Source organism: Giraffa tippelskirchi, chromosome 5 (assembly GCF_054371585.1).
Source record: "Giraffa tippelskirchi isolate mGirTip1 chromosome 5, T2T-mGirTip1v1.2.pri, whole genome shotgun sequence".
In the NCBI taxonomy this organism is placed as follows: domain Eukaryota; kingdom Metazoa; phylum Chordata; class Mammalia; order Artiodactyla; family Giraffidae; genus Giraffa; species Giraffa tippelskirchi.
Genome location: NC_137279.1, coordinates 56700565 through 56716945, shown reverse-complemented (window position 1 = coordinate 56716945; position 16381 = coordinate 56700565). Strand labels below are relative to the sequence as shown.

General features: G+C 38.4%; 1 protein-coding gene across 1 annotated transcript in view; it reads left to right on the top strand.

Moving 5' to 3' along the window:
- RRP15 (ribosomal RNA processing 15 homolog) overlaps positions 1-15407 on the top strand; it is a 60448-nt gene extending 45041 nt beyond the window's left edge. Inside the window, exon 5 of the mRNA XM_081491681.1 lies at positions 13161-15407. Within this exon, the coding sequence (XP_081347807.1) occupies positions 13161-13304 (144 nt within the window). The 3' untranslated portion in view covers positions 13305-15407. The remainder of the gene's footprint in view (positions 1-13160) is intronic.
- The last annotated feature ends 974 nt before the right edge of the window (positions 15408-16381 follow it).

Here is a 16381-nt window from a genome sequence, read left to right as displayed (position 1 = left end):
TGCTCAGCCTTTTTTATGGTCCAGCTCTCACATCCCTACATAACTACTGGAAAAACATAGCTTTGACTAGATGGACCTTTCTCGGCAAAGTGATATCTCTGCTTTTTAATGCGCTGTCTAGGTTTGTCATAGCTTTTTTTCCAAGGAGCAAGCTTCTTTTAATTTCATGGCTGCAGTCACCATATGCAGTGATTTTGGAGCCCAAGAAAATAAAATCTGCCACTGTTTCCACTTTTTCCCTATCTATTTGCCATGAAGTGATGGGACCAGATGCCATTTTCTTGGTTTTTGAATGTTAAGTTTTAAGCCAGCTTTTTCACTCTCCTCTTTCACTTTCATCAAGAGGCTCTTTAGTAGCTCTTCACTTGGGAATTACTTATTAAGAATTCTTTGAGAATCAAAGAAAAGTTAAGTTTGCTTAGACATGGGATCTTCCATATAATCTTGAGTCAGTAGGTTCTTCATTGAAATTCTCTTATATTCAAGATTGAAAATATTCAATTCTTATGGTTAAATTTTCAATTCTTTAGTGGGATGTCACAGTGTGTTACACAGTTAGAAAATCATTGATGTTCTTACTCAAATTCTAAAGATTTGGGGCTATATTTTACTTCTGTTGATTTCTACCAGAATACTTTTTTTAATATGAAGGGGTTTTTCGTATGCTCTTAATTTCATAGGCAGAGCTTTAAGATAGGATCTGTCACCACCACCACCACCACCTCTCAACGCAGGAGGCTGCAAATAAGAAAAGAGTTTGTTTGTTGGCTCTTAAGAATTAAATTTGAGGCGGGCAGATTTGGATAATCCTAGAAGAGAAAGAGACAGGGACTTAACAAAAATCACCCGCCGAGAATTGTGATTGACTGACTCAAATCAGAGATGTATCCTTAAGGAATCATGAGTTGTTTCAGGGTAGGAGGTCCAATAAATAGATAGGCTCTGCTGTCATGAGTTTCTGGCAAATGTCCTGAATGGCTTCATCCGATCAGAAGGTCAGATTCCGTCCAGGCAGAGGTGTGCATGAGTCAGACTTCTCTAATGGCTTCTAGGCTCCGTTTTAGAGGGCTCTCTTAGCATACTACTGATTCCATTTTGATTGTGTTTCACAAATGTAGGGGAGATTTACTAACTACAGTTGTACATAGCATAAAAAAATTTGCAGCAGCAAAGGTGTTAAGATGAATTTAGCCAGTGGCATGAACCTTTTTTAGTTTAGGTGAAAATAAGTTAAAATGAAAACACAACGGTCTGCTTAGGGGAAGCAATGAAATCAGCTGTTGCTGATGGCTAAATATAGATATGATTATCATGTTTATTTTTTTAGGATTTGACTTTAACTTTTCCCCCTTCAAAACTGAAATGAGTTTAAGCTCTTAATTATTTGGTATTAGACTAATGAATAATTCTGTTTTCAGTTTTCCTTTTCAGTAGCTGCCAGTATATGTTTGATCCTTGAAATGGAAGCTGATTAACATTTTGAAGGGTTGTCTTCATCTTCAAAATCAACACAGACTGCTTCTGTATGATCTTGATTAAATATTTGTACAGAGCCAGGCCAGTGAGGGTGGGGACTATTTTGTTTCCATGTGTCATATGGTTTTCATTAAGTTTTTGCATTTAAGTCAGTTTTATTTTTCAGTTGATGTAGGCACAGAGAGTTGTCTTGTAGGTTGCTTTAGGTCGTTGAGTCATCGTTGCCTTGCAGTAAATCTGACGGACTTCATAAGCTAGTAAATTTTGATCAGTCAACACAACTTCATGTGATGGAGGTAAATATCTGAGTCTCATGTGTACAGTGTGGGTACTTGTCTCTTACATTATATTTATATCAAGGTGAAGAATGGGAAGGACATTTAGTTTCTTTCCAATCTTAGACCTCTATCTAAACTTTCTCATTTGTAGTGTTGTTGTAGTCAGCAGTTAGCCAATAATTCAAATCCAGAACTCTCTGGGTTTTTTATTCCTGTTGTAATCATAATACATAATCATAAGACATCCTGGAATGTGAAGTCAAATGGGCCTTAGAAAGCATCACTATGAACAAAGCTAGTGGAGGTGATGGAATTCCAGTTGAGTTATTTCAAATCCTCAAAGGTGATGCTGTGAAAGTGCTGCACTCAATATGCCAGCAAATTTGGAAAACTCAGCAGTGGCCACAGGACTGGAAGAGGTCAGTCTTCTTTCCAATCCCAAAGAAAGGCAATGCCAAAGAATGCTCAAACTACCGCACAATTGCACTCATCTCACATGCTAGTAAAGTAATGCTCAAAATTCTCCAAGCCAGGCTTCAGCAATCCGTGAACCGTGAACTTCCAGATGTTCAAGCTGGTTTTAGAAAAGGCAGAGGAACCAGAGATCAAATTGCCAATATCCGCTGGATCATCAAAAAAGCAAGAGAGTTCCAGAAAAACATCTATTTCTGCTTTATTGACTATGCCAAAGCCTTTGACTGTGTGGATCACAATAAACTGTGGAAAATTCTGAAAGAGATGGGAATACCAGACCATCTGACCTGTCTCTTGAGAAACCTGTATGCAGGTCAGGAAGCAACAGTTAGAACTGGACATGGAACAACAGACTGGTTCCAAATAGGAAAAGGAGTACGTCAAGGCTGTATATTGTCACCCTGCTTATTTAACTTCTATGCAGAGTACATCATGAGAAACGCTGGGCTGGAAGAAACACAAGCTGGAATCAAGATTGCCGGGAGAAATATCAATAACCTCAGATATGCGGATGACACCACCCTTATGGCAGAAAGTGAAGAAGAACTAAAGAGCCTCTTGATGAAGGTGAAGGAGGAGAGTGAAAAAGTTGGCTTAAAGCTCAACGTTCAGAAAACTAAGATCATGGCATCTGGTCCCATCACTCCATGGGAAATAGATGGGGAAACAGTGGAAACAGTGTCAGACTTTACTTTTTTGGGCTCCAGAATCACTGCTGATGGTGACTGCAGCCATGAAATTAAAAGACACTTACTCCTTGGAAGGAAGGTTATGGCCAACCTAGATAGCATGTTTAAAAGCAGAGACATTACTTTGCCAACAAAAGTCTGTCTAGTCAAGGCTATGGTTTTTCCAGTGGTCATGTATGGACGTGAGAGTTGAACGGTGAAGAAAGCTGAGCACCGCAGAATTGATGCTTTTGAACTGTGGTGTTGGAGAAGACTCTTGAGAGTCCCTTGGACTGCAAGGAGATCCAATCAATCCATCCTAAAAGAGATCAATCCTGGGTGTTCATTGGAAGGTCTGATGTTGAAGCTGAAACTCCAATACTTTGGCCACCTCATGCGAAGGGTTGACTCATTGGAAAAGACCCTAATGGTGGGTAGGATTGGGGGCGGGAGGAGAAGGGGACGACAGAGGATGAGATGGTTGGATGGCATCACCGACTCGATGAACATGGGTTTGGGTAGACTCCGGGAGTTGGTGATGGACAGAGAGGCCTGGCGTGCTGCAATTCATGGGGTCACAGAGAGTCGGACACAACTGAGCGACTGAACTGAACTGAACTGAATCATAATACCTCAGTTTGCCATTGCTTCTGTTTTACAAACAAAACAAAAACTTTTAATTCTCATAATGTCTCAAAATTTAATGAAATCTCTCTAGGGACTGGACTTCCTTGATGGCTCAGTGGTAAAGAATCTGCCTGCCAGTGCAGGAGATGAGAGTTCGATCCCTGGATCAGGAAGATCCTTTGGAGAAGGAATGGCAACCCACTCCAGTATTCCTGCCTGGGAAATCCCATGGACAGAGGACCCTGACAGGCTATAGTCCATGGGGGTCACAAAGAGTCAGACACGACTCAGTGACTGAACAGCAACAATATCTAAGGATCACCTTAGGCAAATTTTACCAATGAATGACACATTTGGAATTTGCCTCATGCTTTCTCTGTTTCTCTTATGTTAATCTCTGATCCACCTTTTCTTTGTGGGTGCTCCATTTTTTTAAGGAAGTTTTATACTTAATGGTAAGACATCTTTATGGAAAAGATCCAGTAAGTTGCAATTATGTAAATCTGTTGTGTGAGATAATTTGCCCAACTTCTGACTTTCATAGAAATTAACTTTAAAGTGTGCTTCAGTTCTCAGTGTGTTTTAGTACTCTTTGTACTGTGTAATTTTTAGGTTATAACTTAGGATTTAGTAGTATATTGTGTTCATGTGTGGTGTTGGAGAAGACTCTTGAGAGTCCCTTGGACTGCAAGGAGATCCAACCAGTCAATCATAAAGGAAATAAGTCCTGAATGTTCATTGGAAGGACTAATGTTGAAGCTGAAACTCCAATACTTGGGCCACCTGATACAAAGAGCTGACTTATTTGAAAAGATCCTGATGCTGGGAAAGATTGAAGGCAGAAGAAAGGGATGACAGAGGATGAGATGGTTAGACAGCATCACCGACTTGATGGACATGAGTTTGAATGGACTCCGGGAGTTGGTGATGGACAGGGAGGCCTGGCGTGCTGCAGTCCATGGGGTCGCAGAGAGTCGGATACGACTGAGCGACTGAACTGAACTGTGTTCATACTGATTAAGTTTTACAGCAGTGTAGTATTGTGGAAAGAACTTGGACTTTGGAATCAAGTGGATCTGGATTTAAGTATTGATTCAGCTATTTATTAACTCTGACTTAAGTAAGTTGCTTCTCTTCTTTGAGTCGTAGTTTCCTTATGAAAGATGAGAAAGATGATAGCTATCTGGCTAAGAATCTTAAGAGAATTAGAAGCAAGATAATATTATATAAAGTGTCTGGCACATAATAGCTTCATAGTATAGTTCATAGTATTAATATAATTCTTTTGTCATTGAAGAAGTTAAACAGGAAAAGAGAAACATTATAGTTAATAAAACGAGAAAGGTTTCTTGGTGGAGACTTTTTTAGGAAGACATTGGAGGAGACTGGTAAAACTTGGGATTTGTGGAAATCATTGAAGAACAATTGGTTTTCTCTTTGTTGTCCTTTAGTTAATTTCTACTTCTGCATGTAGTTTAAAAGACCAGATTTTGCCAGAAGGTTTGTTATCTTAGATAAAGCAGGTTTCTGCCCCATTCTGTCCACTTTGCACAGTTCTGACCCTAGACCCACCTGGGTAGCCAGGGCAGCCAGCTCCTGTGGCTGTGGTTCTGCAGGCATTTAGATACCTCCCAACTGTCACAGAGTCAGATCTTTTCACTTGTCAGTTTGAGGTATTATCTGCCAGCTCTCTGTTATTGTAGGCAAAGATTTCAATCTCTTACACAGTCTGTTTCTTCTTCTCCATCCTTTTCGATATAGTTAGTTTATAATATTTTGCTAATTCTGTGTTCAACATATACCATTATGCCTATGCAAGTATTATTTACAGCTGAAAGTTGTAATATTCCTTACTTAATTTCAAGTAAGACAAATAGAAAGGAAACTAATAATTGCCTGATTTTTCATATTTAACTTACATAGTTTTAGTCTTTCATAATCAAATTGCCTCAGGTAATGTATCTACTATTATAACTTCCTTGGAGACATTCTTTCCCTAGGGTCCTCTGTTTTCCTTTTCCTGGGCTGGTTGCTCTCTTGGGCCACTACACAGTTGTCATCCTGGGACATAAATTTCTTATGATCCTGGGAATATCTCCAGGATTAGATTCCTTGTTTCCTGGATCTGGTGTCCTTTTCTTTCTTGGTTTACTCCCACTGTTTTTTGTTTGTTTTTTTGCCACTTTATTTTTCTAATTGAAGGAAAATTGCTTTACAGAATTTCGTGGTTTTCTGTCAGATGTCAAGAAGAATCAGCCATAGGTATACCCATGTCCCCTCCCTCCCCCCTCCCTTCCCCTCCCACCCTTCTAAATTGTCACAGAGCCGCTGTTTGAGTTGCCCGAGTCATACAGCAAATCCCCATCTGCTATCTATTTAACATATGGTGATGTAAGTTTCCATGTTACTTTCTCCATGCATCGCACCCTCTCCCTCCTAGCCTCCGCCTGTGTCCATGGGTCTGTTCTCCATGTCTGTTTCTCCACTGCTGCCCTGAAAATAAATTCATCAGTGCCATCTTTTTAGATTCCATATATATGTGTTGATATACGATACTTATATTTCTTTTTCTGACTTACTTCACACTGTATAATAGGCTCTAAGTTCATCCACCTCAAATGACTGAGTAGTATTCCATTATATGTATGTACCACAGCTTCTTTTCCATTCTTCTGTTGATGGACATCTAGGTTGCTTCCATGTTCTAGCTATTGTAAATAGTGCTGCAGTGAACATTGGGGTACGTGTCTATTTTTCAATTTTGGTTTCCTCAAGGTATATGCCTACTAGTGGGATAGCTGGGTCATATGGTGGTTTTATTCCTAGTTTTTAAAGGAATCTCCATACTGTCTTCCATCAGTTCAGTTGAGTTGCTCAGTTATGTCCGACTCTTTTCAACACTATGGACTGCAACATGCCAGGCTTCCCTGTCCATCATCAACTCCCGGGAGCTTGCTAAAACTGACGTCCATCCAGTCGGTGATGCCATCCAACCATCTCATCCTCTGTCATCCCCTTCTCCTCCTGCCTTCAATCTTTCCCAGCATCAGAGTCTTTTCCATTGAGTCAGTTCTTTGCATCAGGTGGCCAAAGACTTGGAGCTTCAGCTTCAGCATCAGTCCTTCCAATGAATAGTCATGACAGATTTCCTTTAGGATAGACTGGTTGGATCTCTTTACAGTCCAAAGGATTCTCAAGAGTCTTCTCCAACACCACTGTTCAAGAGCATCAATTCTTTGGTGCTCAGCTTTCTTTATGGTCTAGCTCTCACATCCATACATGACTACTAGGAAAACCATAGCTTTGATTAGATGGACCTTTGTCGGCAAAGTGATGTCTCTGCTTTTTAATACGCTGTCTAGATTCGTCACAGCTTTTCTTCCAAGGAGCAAGCTTCTTTTAATTTTATGGCTGCAGTCACCATCTGCAGTGGTTTTGGAGCCCAAGAAAATAAAGTCTGTCACTGTTTCCATGTTTCCCCATCTATTTGCCATGAAGTGATGGGGCCAGATACTATGATCTTCTTTTTTTGAATGTTGAGTCTTAAGCCAGCTTTTTTGCTCTCCTCTTTCACATTCATCAAGAGGCTCTTTAGTTCCTCTTCTCTTTCTGTCACAAGGGTGGTGTCGTCTGCATAACTTAGGTTATTGATATATCTCCCAGCAATTTTGAGTCCAGCTTGTGCTTCCTCTAGCCTGGCATTTCGCATGATGTACTCTGTATATAAGTTAAATAAGCAGATGACAGTGTACAGCCTTGATATACTCCTCTCCCGATTTGGAACCAGTCCCTTCTATGTCTGGTTCTAACTGTTGCTTCTTGACATGCATACAGATTTCTCAGGAGGCAGGTAAGGTAGTCTGGTATTCTCTTCTCTGTAAGAATTTTCCACAGTTTGTTGTGATCCACACAAAGGCTTTGGTGTAGTCAATAAAGCAGAAGTAGATGTTTTTCTGGAAATCGCTTACTTTTTCTGTGACCCAGCGGATGTTGGCTATTTGATCTCTGGTTCCTTTGCCTTTTCTAAAACCAGCTTGAACATCTGGAAGTTCACGGTTCATGTACTATTGAAGCCTGGCTTGGAGAATTTTGAGCATTACTTTGCTAGTGTGTGAGATGAGTGCAATTGTGCTGTAGCTTGAACATTCTTTGGCATTGCCTTTATTTGGGATTGGAATGAAAATTGACCTTTTCCAGTCCTGTGGCCACTGCTGAGTTTTCCAGCTTTGCTGGCATATTGAGTGCAACACTTTCACAGCATCATCTTTTAGGATTTGAAATAGCTGAGCTGGAATTCCATCACCTCCACTAGCTTTTGTTCATAGTGATACTTCTTGAGGCCCACTTGACTTTGTTTTCGGGATATGTGGTTAGTGACCACACGATCGTAATTATCTGGGTCATTAAGATCTTTTTTGTATAGTTCTTCTGTGTATTCTTGCCACCTCTTCTTAATATCTTCTTCTGTTAGGTTCATGCCGTTTCTGTCCTTTACTGTGCCCATCTTGGCATGAAATGTTCCCTTCGTATGTCCAGTTTTCTTGAAGAGATTTCTAGTCTTTCTCATTCTGTTTTCCTCTATTTCTTTGCATTGATCATTGAGGAAGACCTTCTTATCTCTCCTTGCTAATCTTTGGAACTTTGCATTCACATGGGTATATCTTTCCTTTTCTCCTTTCTCTTTTGCTTCTCTTCTTTTGACAGTTATTTGTAAGACCTCCTGTTTGTAACAAACAGTTGTCTGACAACTGTTTTGTCTTTCTACATTTCTTTTTCTTGGCGATGGTCTTGATCACTGCCTCCTGTACAGTGTCACAAACCTCCCATGGTTCTTCAGGCACTCTGTCAGATCTAATCCCTTGAATGTATTTGTCACTTCCACTGTAGAATCGTAAGGGATTTGATTTAGGTTATACCTGAATGGTCAAGTGGTTTTCCCTACTTTCTTCAATTTAAGTCTGAATTTTGCAATAAGGAGTTCATGATCTGAGCCACAATCAGCTCTTGGCCTTGTTTTTGCTGACTGTATAGAGCTTCTCCATCTTCAGCTGCAAGGAATGTAATCAATCTGATTTTGGTATTGACCACCTGGTAATGTCCATGTGCAGAGTCATCTCTTGTGTTTTTGGAAGAGGGTGTTTCCTATGACCCGTGTGTTCTCTTGGCAAAACTCTATTAACCTTCATTCTGTACTCCAAAGCCAAATTTACCTGTTACTCCAGGTAGCTCTTAACTTCCTACTTTTGCATTCCAGTCCCCTGTGATGAAAAGGACATCCTTTTTTGGTGTTAGTTCTAGAAGGTCTTGTAAGTCATCATAGAACTGTTCAACTTCAGCTTCTTTGGCATTAGTGGTTGGGGTATATGTTCAACTTCAGCTTCTTCAGCATTAGTGGTTGGGGCATAGACTTGGATTACTGTGATACTGCATGGTTTGCCTTGGAAACAAACAGAGATCATTCTGTCGTTTTTGAGATTGCACCCATATACTGCTTAGCTGGTCAAGAATCCACCTGCAATGCTGGAGACCTGGGTTTGATCCCTGCATTGCAAAGATCCCCTGGTGAAAGGAACAGGTACCCACTCCAGTGTTCTTGCCTGGAGAATTCCATGGACTGTATAATACATGGGGTCACAAAGAGTTGGACACGACTGAGCAACTTTCACCATCTTCCATAGTGTCCTGTGTAAGTGGTGCTAGGAAAACTGGACAGCTCGGTTGAAAAGAATGAAATTAAAACACTTCCTAACGCCATACACAAAGATAAACTCAAAATGAATGAAAGACCTAAATGTAAGACCGGAAACTATAAAACAGAGGAAAACATAGGCAGAACCCTCAATGACATAAATCAAAGCCTTCTCCTAGAATAATGGAAATAAAAACAAAAATAAACAAGTGGGATGTAATTAAACTTCAAGGCTTTTGCACAGCAAAGGAAATAACAAACAAGGTGAAAAGGAAACCCTCAGAATGGGAGAAAATAATAGCAAGGGAAACAACTGACAGAGAATTAATTTACAAAATATAGAAGCAGCTCATACAATTCAACACTGGAAAAACAAACTGCCTCATCAAAAGGTGGGAAAAAAAGACCTAAACAGACATTTCTCCAAAGAAGACATACAAGTGGCTGACAAACACATGAAAAGATATTCAACATCACTCATTATTAGAGAAATGCAAATCAAAAGTACAATGAGATACCACCGCACATCAGTCAGAATGGCCATCATCAAAAAGTCTACAAACAATAAATTCTGGAGAGAGTGTGGGGAAAAGGGAACCCTCTTGTGTTGCTGGTAAAAGTAAAATGCTGGAGAGGGTGTGGAGAAAAGGGAACCTTGCCTTGCTGGTGGGAATGTAAATTGATACTCCCACGATTTTGGTAAAGCATATGAAACCCCACGGACAGGGGAGCCTGGTGGGCTTCAGGCCATGGGGTTGCAAAGAGTCGGACATGACTTAGTGACTGAACAACAGCAACCCCCCAGGGGTTTTGTCTTCCTTGAGGTAGGTCACTGTTCCAGGCTTTCTTCCCTGCCTGACTGTAGTCACCATGCTGGAGTCTCCCAGACTGTTTTTCCAGTTATCTTACTTTTTCTAATGTTTTTCATTACTTTTTTCTTTTTGCTCTATTTTCTGCATGATTTCCTTAGCTTTGTCTTCTCACCTTTATACTTTTTTTTCCCAGCCATCATGCTTTTATTTCTGACCTCTTTGTTATTCTCTTAATGTTTCTTTTAAAATAGCAACTGTTTTCATTTTGTAGATACAATATAATCTCCTAACTCTTCAGGGATATTAATTGTATTTTCCCCTGTTTTTTTTTTTTATTTTTATTTGAACAGTTTCTTTTTCTTAGAAGTTGCTTTTTAAATGTTTGTTTGTATTATTCTTCCTCTTCTTTTTGATAAATCTTATTTGTTCATGATTAGAACAAATAATCCTAGAAAAGTTGATTGGACACTGAGTACTCACGTGGAGATTGTCCACATGACATGTGAGCTTTAATGTAGCCTTCTCTTAGTGTGTTAATTATTAGTTACTGGTTAGATTTTCTATGAAGTATTCCTGATCTCCTCTCTGGAGGAAAAAGCTCTGCCTACCAGCATTTTGGGAGTCCACCATGAGAAGAAGGCTGGGACTCGTTATTGGAGGTGAAGTGTATGTGCTTGTGTGTAACTTAATCCCCTGGTTTTGGTATTGCCTGCACCTATGCTTTCATCTGTGCTAGCCCATTACCCCTCCAGAGGATTCACCTTCCTTGGCTTTGCCAAGACATGGTCCATCTGCTTCCACCTTCTAAAATCGTGTTGCTATTTTCTCTTTGGATCTTGTCCTCATGGATTGAGCTTCCCAGGTGGCACAGTGGTAAAAAATCCACCTGCCAATGCAGGAAATGCGGATTTGATCCCTGGGTCAGGAAGATCCCCTGGAGAAGGAAATGGCAACTCACTCTAGTATTCTTGCCTGGGAAATCCCATGGACAGAGGAGCCTGGCGGTTTACACTCCATGGGGTCTCGAAGAGTCTGATGACCTGGAGAATCCCATGGACTGTACATAATCCATGGGGTTGCAAACGGTCAGATATGACTGAGTGACTTTCACTTCACTAGTGACTAAACAACAGCAATTACCAGGAAGCATATACATTTTGAAAACCTTGAATAATTGACTTGGCAGAGGTGTTACTGTTAATGGTTCAAAGTGGATCTCTGTTCATTGGGAACAGCTCTCACTTATTTAAGTAAGGTGAGGAGATTGGCAGAGAAAACTTTAGCTGACTCAGGGAAAATGGCCTTTTATTCCGTTAGATAACTTAATCTAACAGAAGCAGAAGTCATTTAGGAATGTGGGTTTGGTCCTGTAGAGATGAGGGATGGAGGCGTGTTCGCATCCTCCAGGAGCAGCGTTGTAAATTGCCTTTCTGCTTTGCTGCTCTCTATCAGTGCAGCACAGAAAGCATTGAACTGTTCTATGCTTGTGTTTTTAACCAACACAGATGAACCGTGGTTCATGCTGGTTAAATTATAGTACAAAATGTACTGTTTGATTCATTAAGTCAGTTCTGAAATTTTTGTTCACATTTATATACTCTCTAGTCTTCGGGTTCTTTTTAGGAAAAAGCTTTGACGAGTAAGCCAAGAGGACATTTTTTCCTGTTTGTGATAGCATCCTTTTTTTAAAAAAAAAATGGTATTACTGTTTCAGGGCTGTGTTTTTTTTTAAATTAAAAAAAAATGGCTTCAGCAGAATTAGAAAAGTACTCTCTTAACCCTATAAGTGTTTTTAACATCTTTTCTCTTAATAATTGCTTTTGATAGATTAATAGTCTCCCATACGGAGAAGGCAGTGGCACCCCACTCCAGTACTCTTGCCTGGAAAATCCCATGGATGGAGGAGCCTGGTAGGCTGCAGTCCATGGGGTCACTAAGAGTCGGACACGACTGAGTGACTTCACTTTCACTTTTCACTTTCAAGCACTGGAGAAGGAAATGGCAACCCACTCCAGTATTCTTGCCTGGAGAATCCCAGGGATGGGGGAGCCTGGTGGGCTGCCGTCTATGGGGTCGCACAGGGTCGAACACGACTGAAGCGACTTAGCAGCAGCAGCAGTCTCCCATAAAGTAACTGTTTTCTCTAACCAAATGGGTTCTTGTATATTTAGATTTTTTTCCCCACATTGTGTATTTCTGTGCACGGAGTAAGTAGAAAAGCACAGACTGATAGCTCCATGAAGACAGGGACTTTGTTTTGTTCATCACTCTTTCTAACACTCAGGACAGTGTGTGATATGCAGTTCTCAGTGACTATTTGTGGAATGAAGAAAAACTAGTTCAGCATCCTGCACTACTTAATTAATGCCACAAGGTGGTACTGTTGTACCATGAAATAAAAGGCTGTAATTCTTAGACTCTTGCATAGTTTTATATAAATCCTATGAATAAACAAAATAAATTGACTACCATTATGTTTATTGCCTCGTTCGGTTATTTATGGTTTTAGTGTGTGACTAGTCTTTTTTGAGTCCGTGGTATGGGGAAGCAGTGAGATCATAACTTATATAACATTTGGTTCAGATTTTTATCAAATTTTAAATGTGATAGCATCTATAAACACCTAGCACAGTATCAGGTTAGTTTCATTTTTCACTCTTTTAATTAATTTTGGATTAAAATACTTTGTTAAAAATTTCTCTGTGTGTTAAAATAATTTGCCGAATGTTTTCTAATAGGTTATCACTGAATGTTAAGTAATATTTTATAAGTCTGTTTTGATTGTCAGAAGATTTAAAAAATTGATCTCAAACCTAGATTTTACTATATCACCACAAACACCACCCCCCACCCTGCTGACACACACACACTGCAGATAAAGAAAAAATATAATTCTGCTTCTGTGGTTCTTGTATGAGGCTCACATTTTTTAACACAGTACTACATATTTGTGTAGTATAATGTGTATATGTGGTATATTTATGGTCATAATGTATACAGTTACTCTATCGTTTGTCTTGGTTTCACTCCTATTATAAAACAAAATATTGACAGGTTTGTTTTGAAGCCTAGAATTTTAAAATTTCCTTATGGTGAAATTTATTTTTGAATATTTTGATCATGTACTTTTCCTCAGACTGAAGCGAAATCAGAAGAGGGCCCAGGATGGACGATCTTGCGTGATGATTTCATGATGGGAGCATCCATGAAAGACTGGGACAAAGAAAGTGATGGACCAGATGACAGCAGACCAGAGTCTGGAAGTGACTCTGACACATAAAACTATATAAGAAACACAGTTTACATTTTATTCTTCCTGGAAAAATAGTTCTTACTCTGAAGGTTGGGAAATTATAAAGATTGCATTTGTAAGAAAGCCAAAAGACTTTAATTATTACCAACTTCGGTGTTTACTTTTTTCATGTAAACTTTGTTAAAATTATATTTCAAACCTTATATGATTTTAAGCATTGTTCCTTAGAACATTTGTAAAAAGAAATATTTCTACTTGAGAGGTGCATTTTGCCAGGTTCACTATAGGTTTACATACTGCTCTTGGATGTTGTTATTTCATTCAGCTATCACCAGTGTTTGTGGAAATGCAACATCAATTTATAATTAAAATGAACTCCTTGATGTTAGTGTTTTTCAGCCTCTAACTTACAGACCTGTATATGTGTATTTTTTTGTAGGAAAGGGTTGGTGGTGGTTTTGGTGAGGTATTGATAAAACCTATTTATTAATAACAAAATTTTTAAATCATAGCATTTCTGATTTCGGGTAATGATTTTATTTATAGATACTCTGGCAAATAATGATTTAAGAAGTATCAAATTTCTGCTTTTATATTGCCTTTTATGTGCTAAGTGATGTATATAAATAATGACTTAGATTTATTTTAAATGTTAGGTTACTTTTGTATGAGAAATTTACTGAAGTGGAAATTCTCATATTTAACTTATACAGTGAGGCATAATTTCTTAGGAAGCATATTTGACATGTTCTAGTTTCTCTTATTTTCCCTATATATATATATTTAAGTTAGCTTAAATTCCCTTTTATGGATGGACTGACCAGTGAAATGGTAGGCAGTAGTTGCGTACCTGGGTGCTTAGTCACTTCAGTCGTATCTGACTCTTTGCGACCCAATGGACTGTAGCCCACCGTGTTCCTCTGTCCATGGGATTCTCCAGGCAAGAATACTGGAGTGGATTGCCATGCCATCCTCCAGGGGATCTTTCCCACCCAGGGATCGAACCAGCATCTTCTGCGGCTCCTGACTTGCAGGCAGGTTCTTTACCACTGAGCCAGCAGGGAGGCCCAGACAACAGATAGTCTGCACCAGAAAGCTGCATCTGAGTTGAGGCTTGATTCCTTGTAGCTGCCTTAAAGATTACTAAATTGGGTGACTTTTAAAGTCTAGATGTTAAACAGAAAGAGATGAGAAAGCAGGACTATTTAAATACCATTCCAAAATTTCTGTGACACTGGGCCTAAGCTGCAAAGTTTGTAGGGGAATTATTTAATAAAAGTGATCTGTTCTTTTTTATAAAAGGATTCATCTCTTTTGCCATCTTTCCATAATAAAAATAGTTGTCTCCTACTACCCAGTTGCACTTGTTTGCGTGTGTTATATATGGAAGGATAATCCTCCCCTCAAAACTATGCTAAGAGCAGAGATGTTTATATTTGCAAATCCATTTGAGTGTTACGAGTATTATGTAACCAGAGTCAAATTAGTCCATGGCCTGGTATTTGTTATCCTAAAAGGAAGGTATACATCTAAGATATCAAATACTTAAACCAGCAGAGCTCAAAATGCATTTTTATATTTATCCAAACTTCTGAAATTTAGTGTCTTCTTGAATTATAGGACTGCTATTTTGTCAGTGTAATATAAATAAATATGAACAGATATTCCTTAGTAGTAACATGAGCACCTAAATATCTTAATATAACAACACACATAAATATTTCAGTGCAACCTAATACTTAGATAATTTTGAGAAATTTGCAGCACCTAAAAACTTACCTTCTCAGTATCAAAGATTTTAATTTTCTTTTTTTTTTTTTTGCTATTAATCTGTTTCTGAATCATGTTAAAGCTTTGCAAAAATTCTCCTGTACTAACATCAGGTGATAGAAATAACTTCTCATTTGGTTAAAAAAAAAAGTTATTTTTGTATAGTCCTTGGTTTAACTTCAAACTGATAGTAAGAGAATATTTGTAGATTTTCTTCTCTCAGAAGTTATTTTATTCCAAAATAAAATTGAAGTGCTGTTGTAAGAAAAAAATGTATCACTTATGCTAAAAGGCTATAAAGCATATTTAAATTATGTGAAATTTTTATCATAAAGATGGAATGTTTTGTGTGTATTAGTATTTCTGCATATTGACTATCAGATAATTGAGCAAAATACCACCATACATGAGTCTAAGGATTAGCATATTATTTTAGAAACTAAGTGTGTATCTTTAGGTGAATGTTTTAAGTAATCTCTCATCTCTACCCTAAATATTTTACCCTACAACATTTAAATTATTCTGACACCTAAAATATAACAATATTTGAGTTTATGTTTTGGTTAACTGTTTAGGGTAATAGAGTAATAAATAGATTTTATTTTCGTTTAGAAAGAACAATGGAAAATAGTAACCAAGAAACCAATTACTATGTATTATCATATTTGCTTATCTGGATGTTCAGATAGCTAGGGAGAATATTCTCAGTATTAACATAGTTTAGAATTACTTATTTTTTTGTTTTTAGGCTTTGCAATCTCACAAAGTTATAGACTGACAGTAACTTAGAATCATTACAGTAGTTTAGTACTTTAATTTAAAATACTGAATTTTTTAAGTTACTTACACTTCTACCTAGATCAGGTATTAGTCTATTCATTAAAAAATGTATCTGAGAAACATTTTGGATGGACTAGTTTGAAGGCTCACTTTCAGTACTTATAACCTGAAATGACTGTAGGAAGTTGTAGAAGGTTTATTGAAGGGTAAGTCTGATCCTTCTAAAATATTTTGTCTTTTATAATAAGTGGGTGAAGGGAGTGTTTAAATTGTGGAAAACCTCTTAGGACTTTTCAGTCACTGTGTTTTTGCACATATGAACATACTTAATATTCAGTGGCTACCAGCTAACCTAATCTAGCCACCCATGCTGGCCTTGAGGACCATGAAGTACTGAACCATGAAGCCATTTAATTACGGATGTCCCTGTCAAACATACAACAGCAGAGAAGTCCTGATGTTGAAGTGTGAACAGGAGCGTGGACAAACTGAAGACAAATTGTGTTGCGGAGGGGTGAAAGGAATTATAAGGCCTAAGAAAATGCCTATAAAAG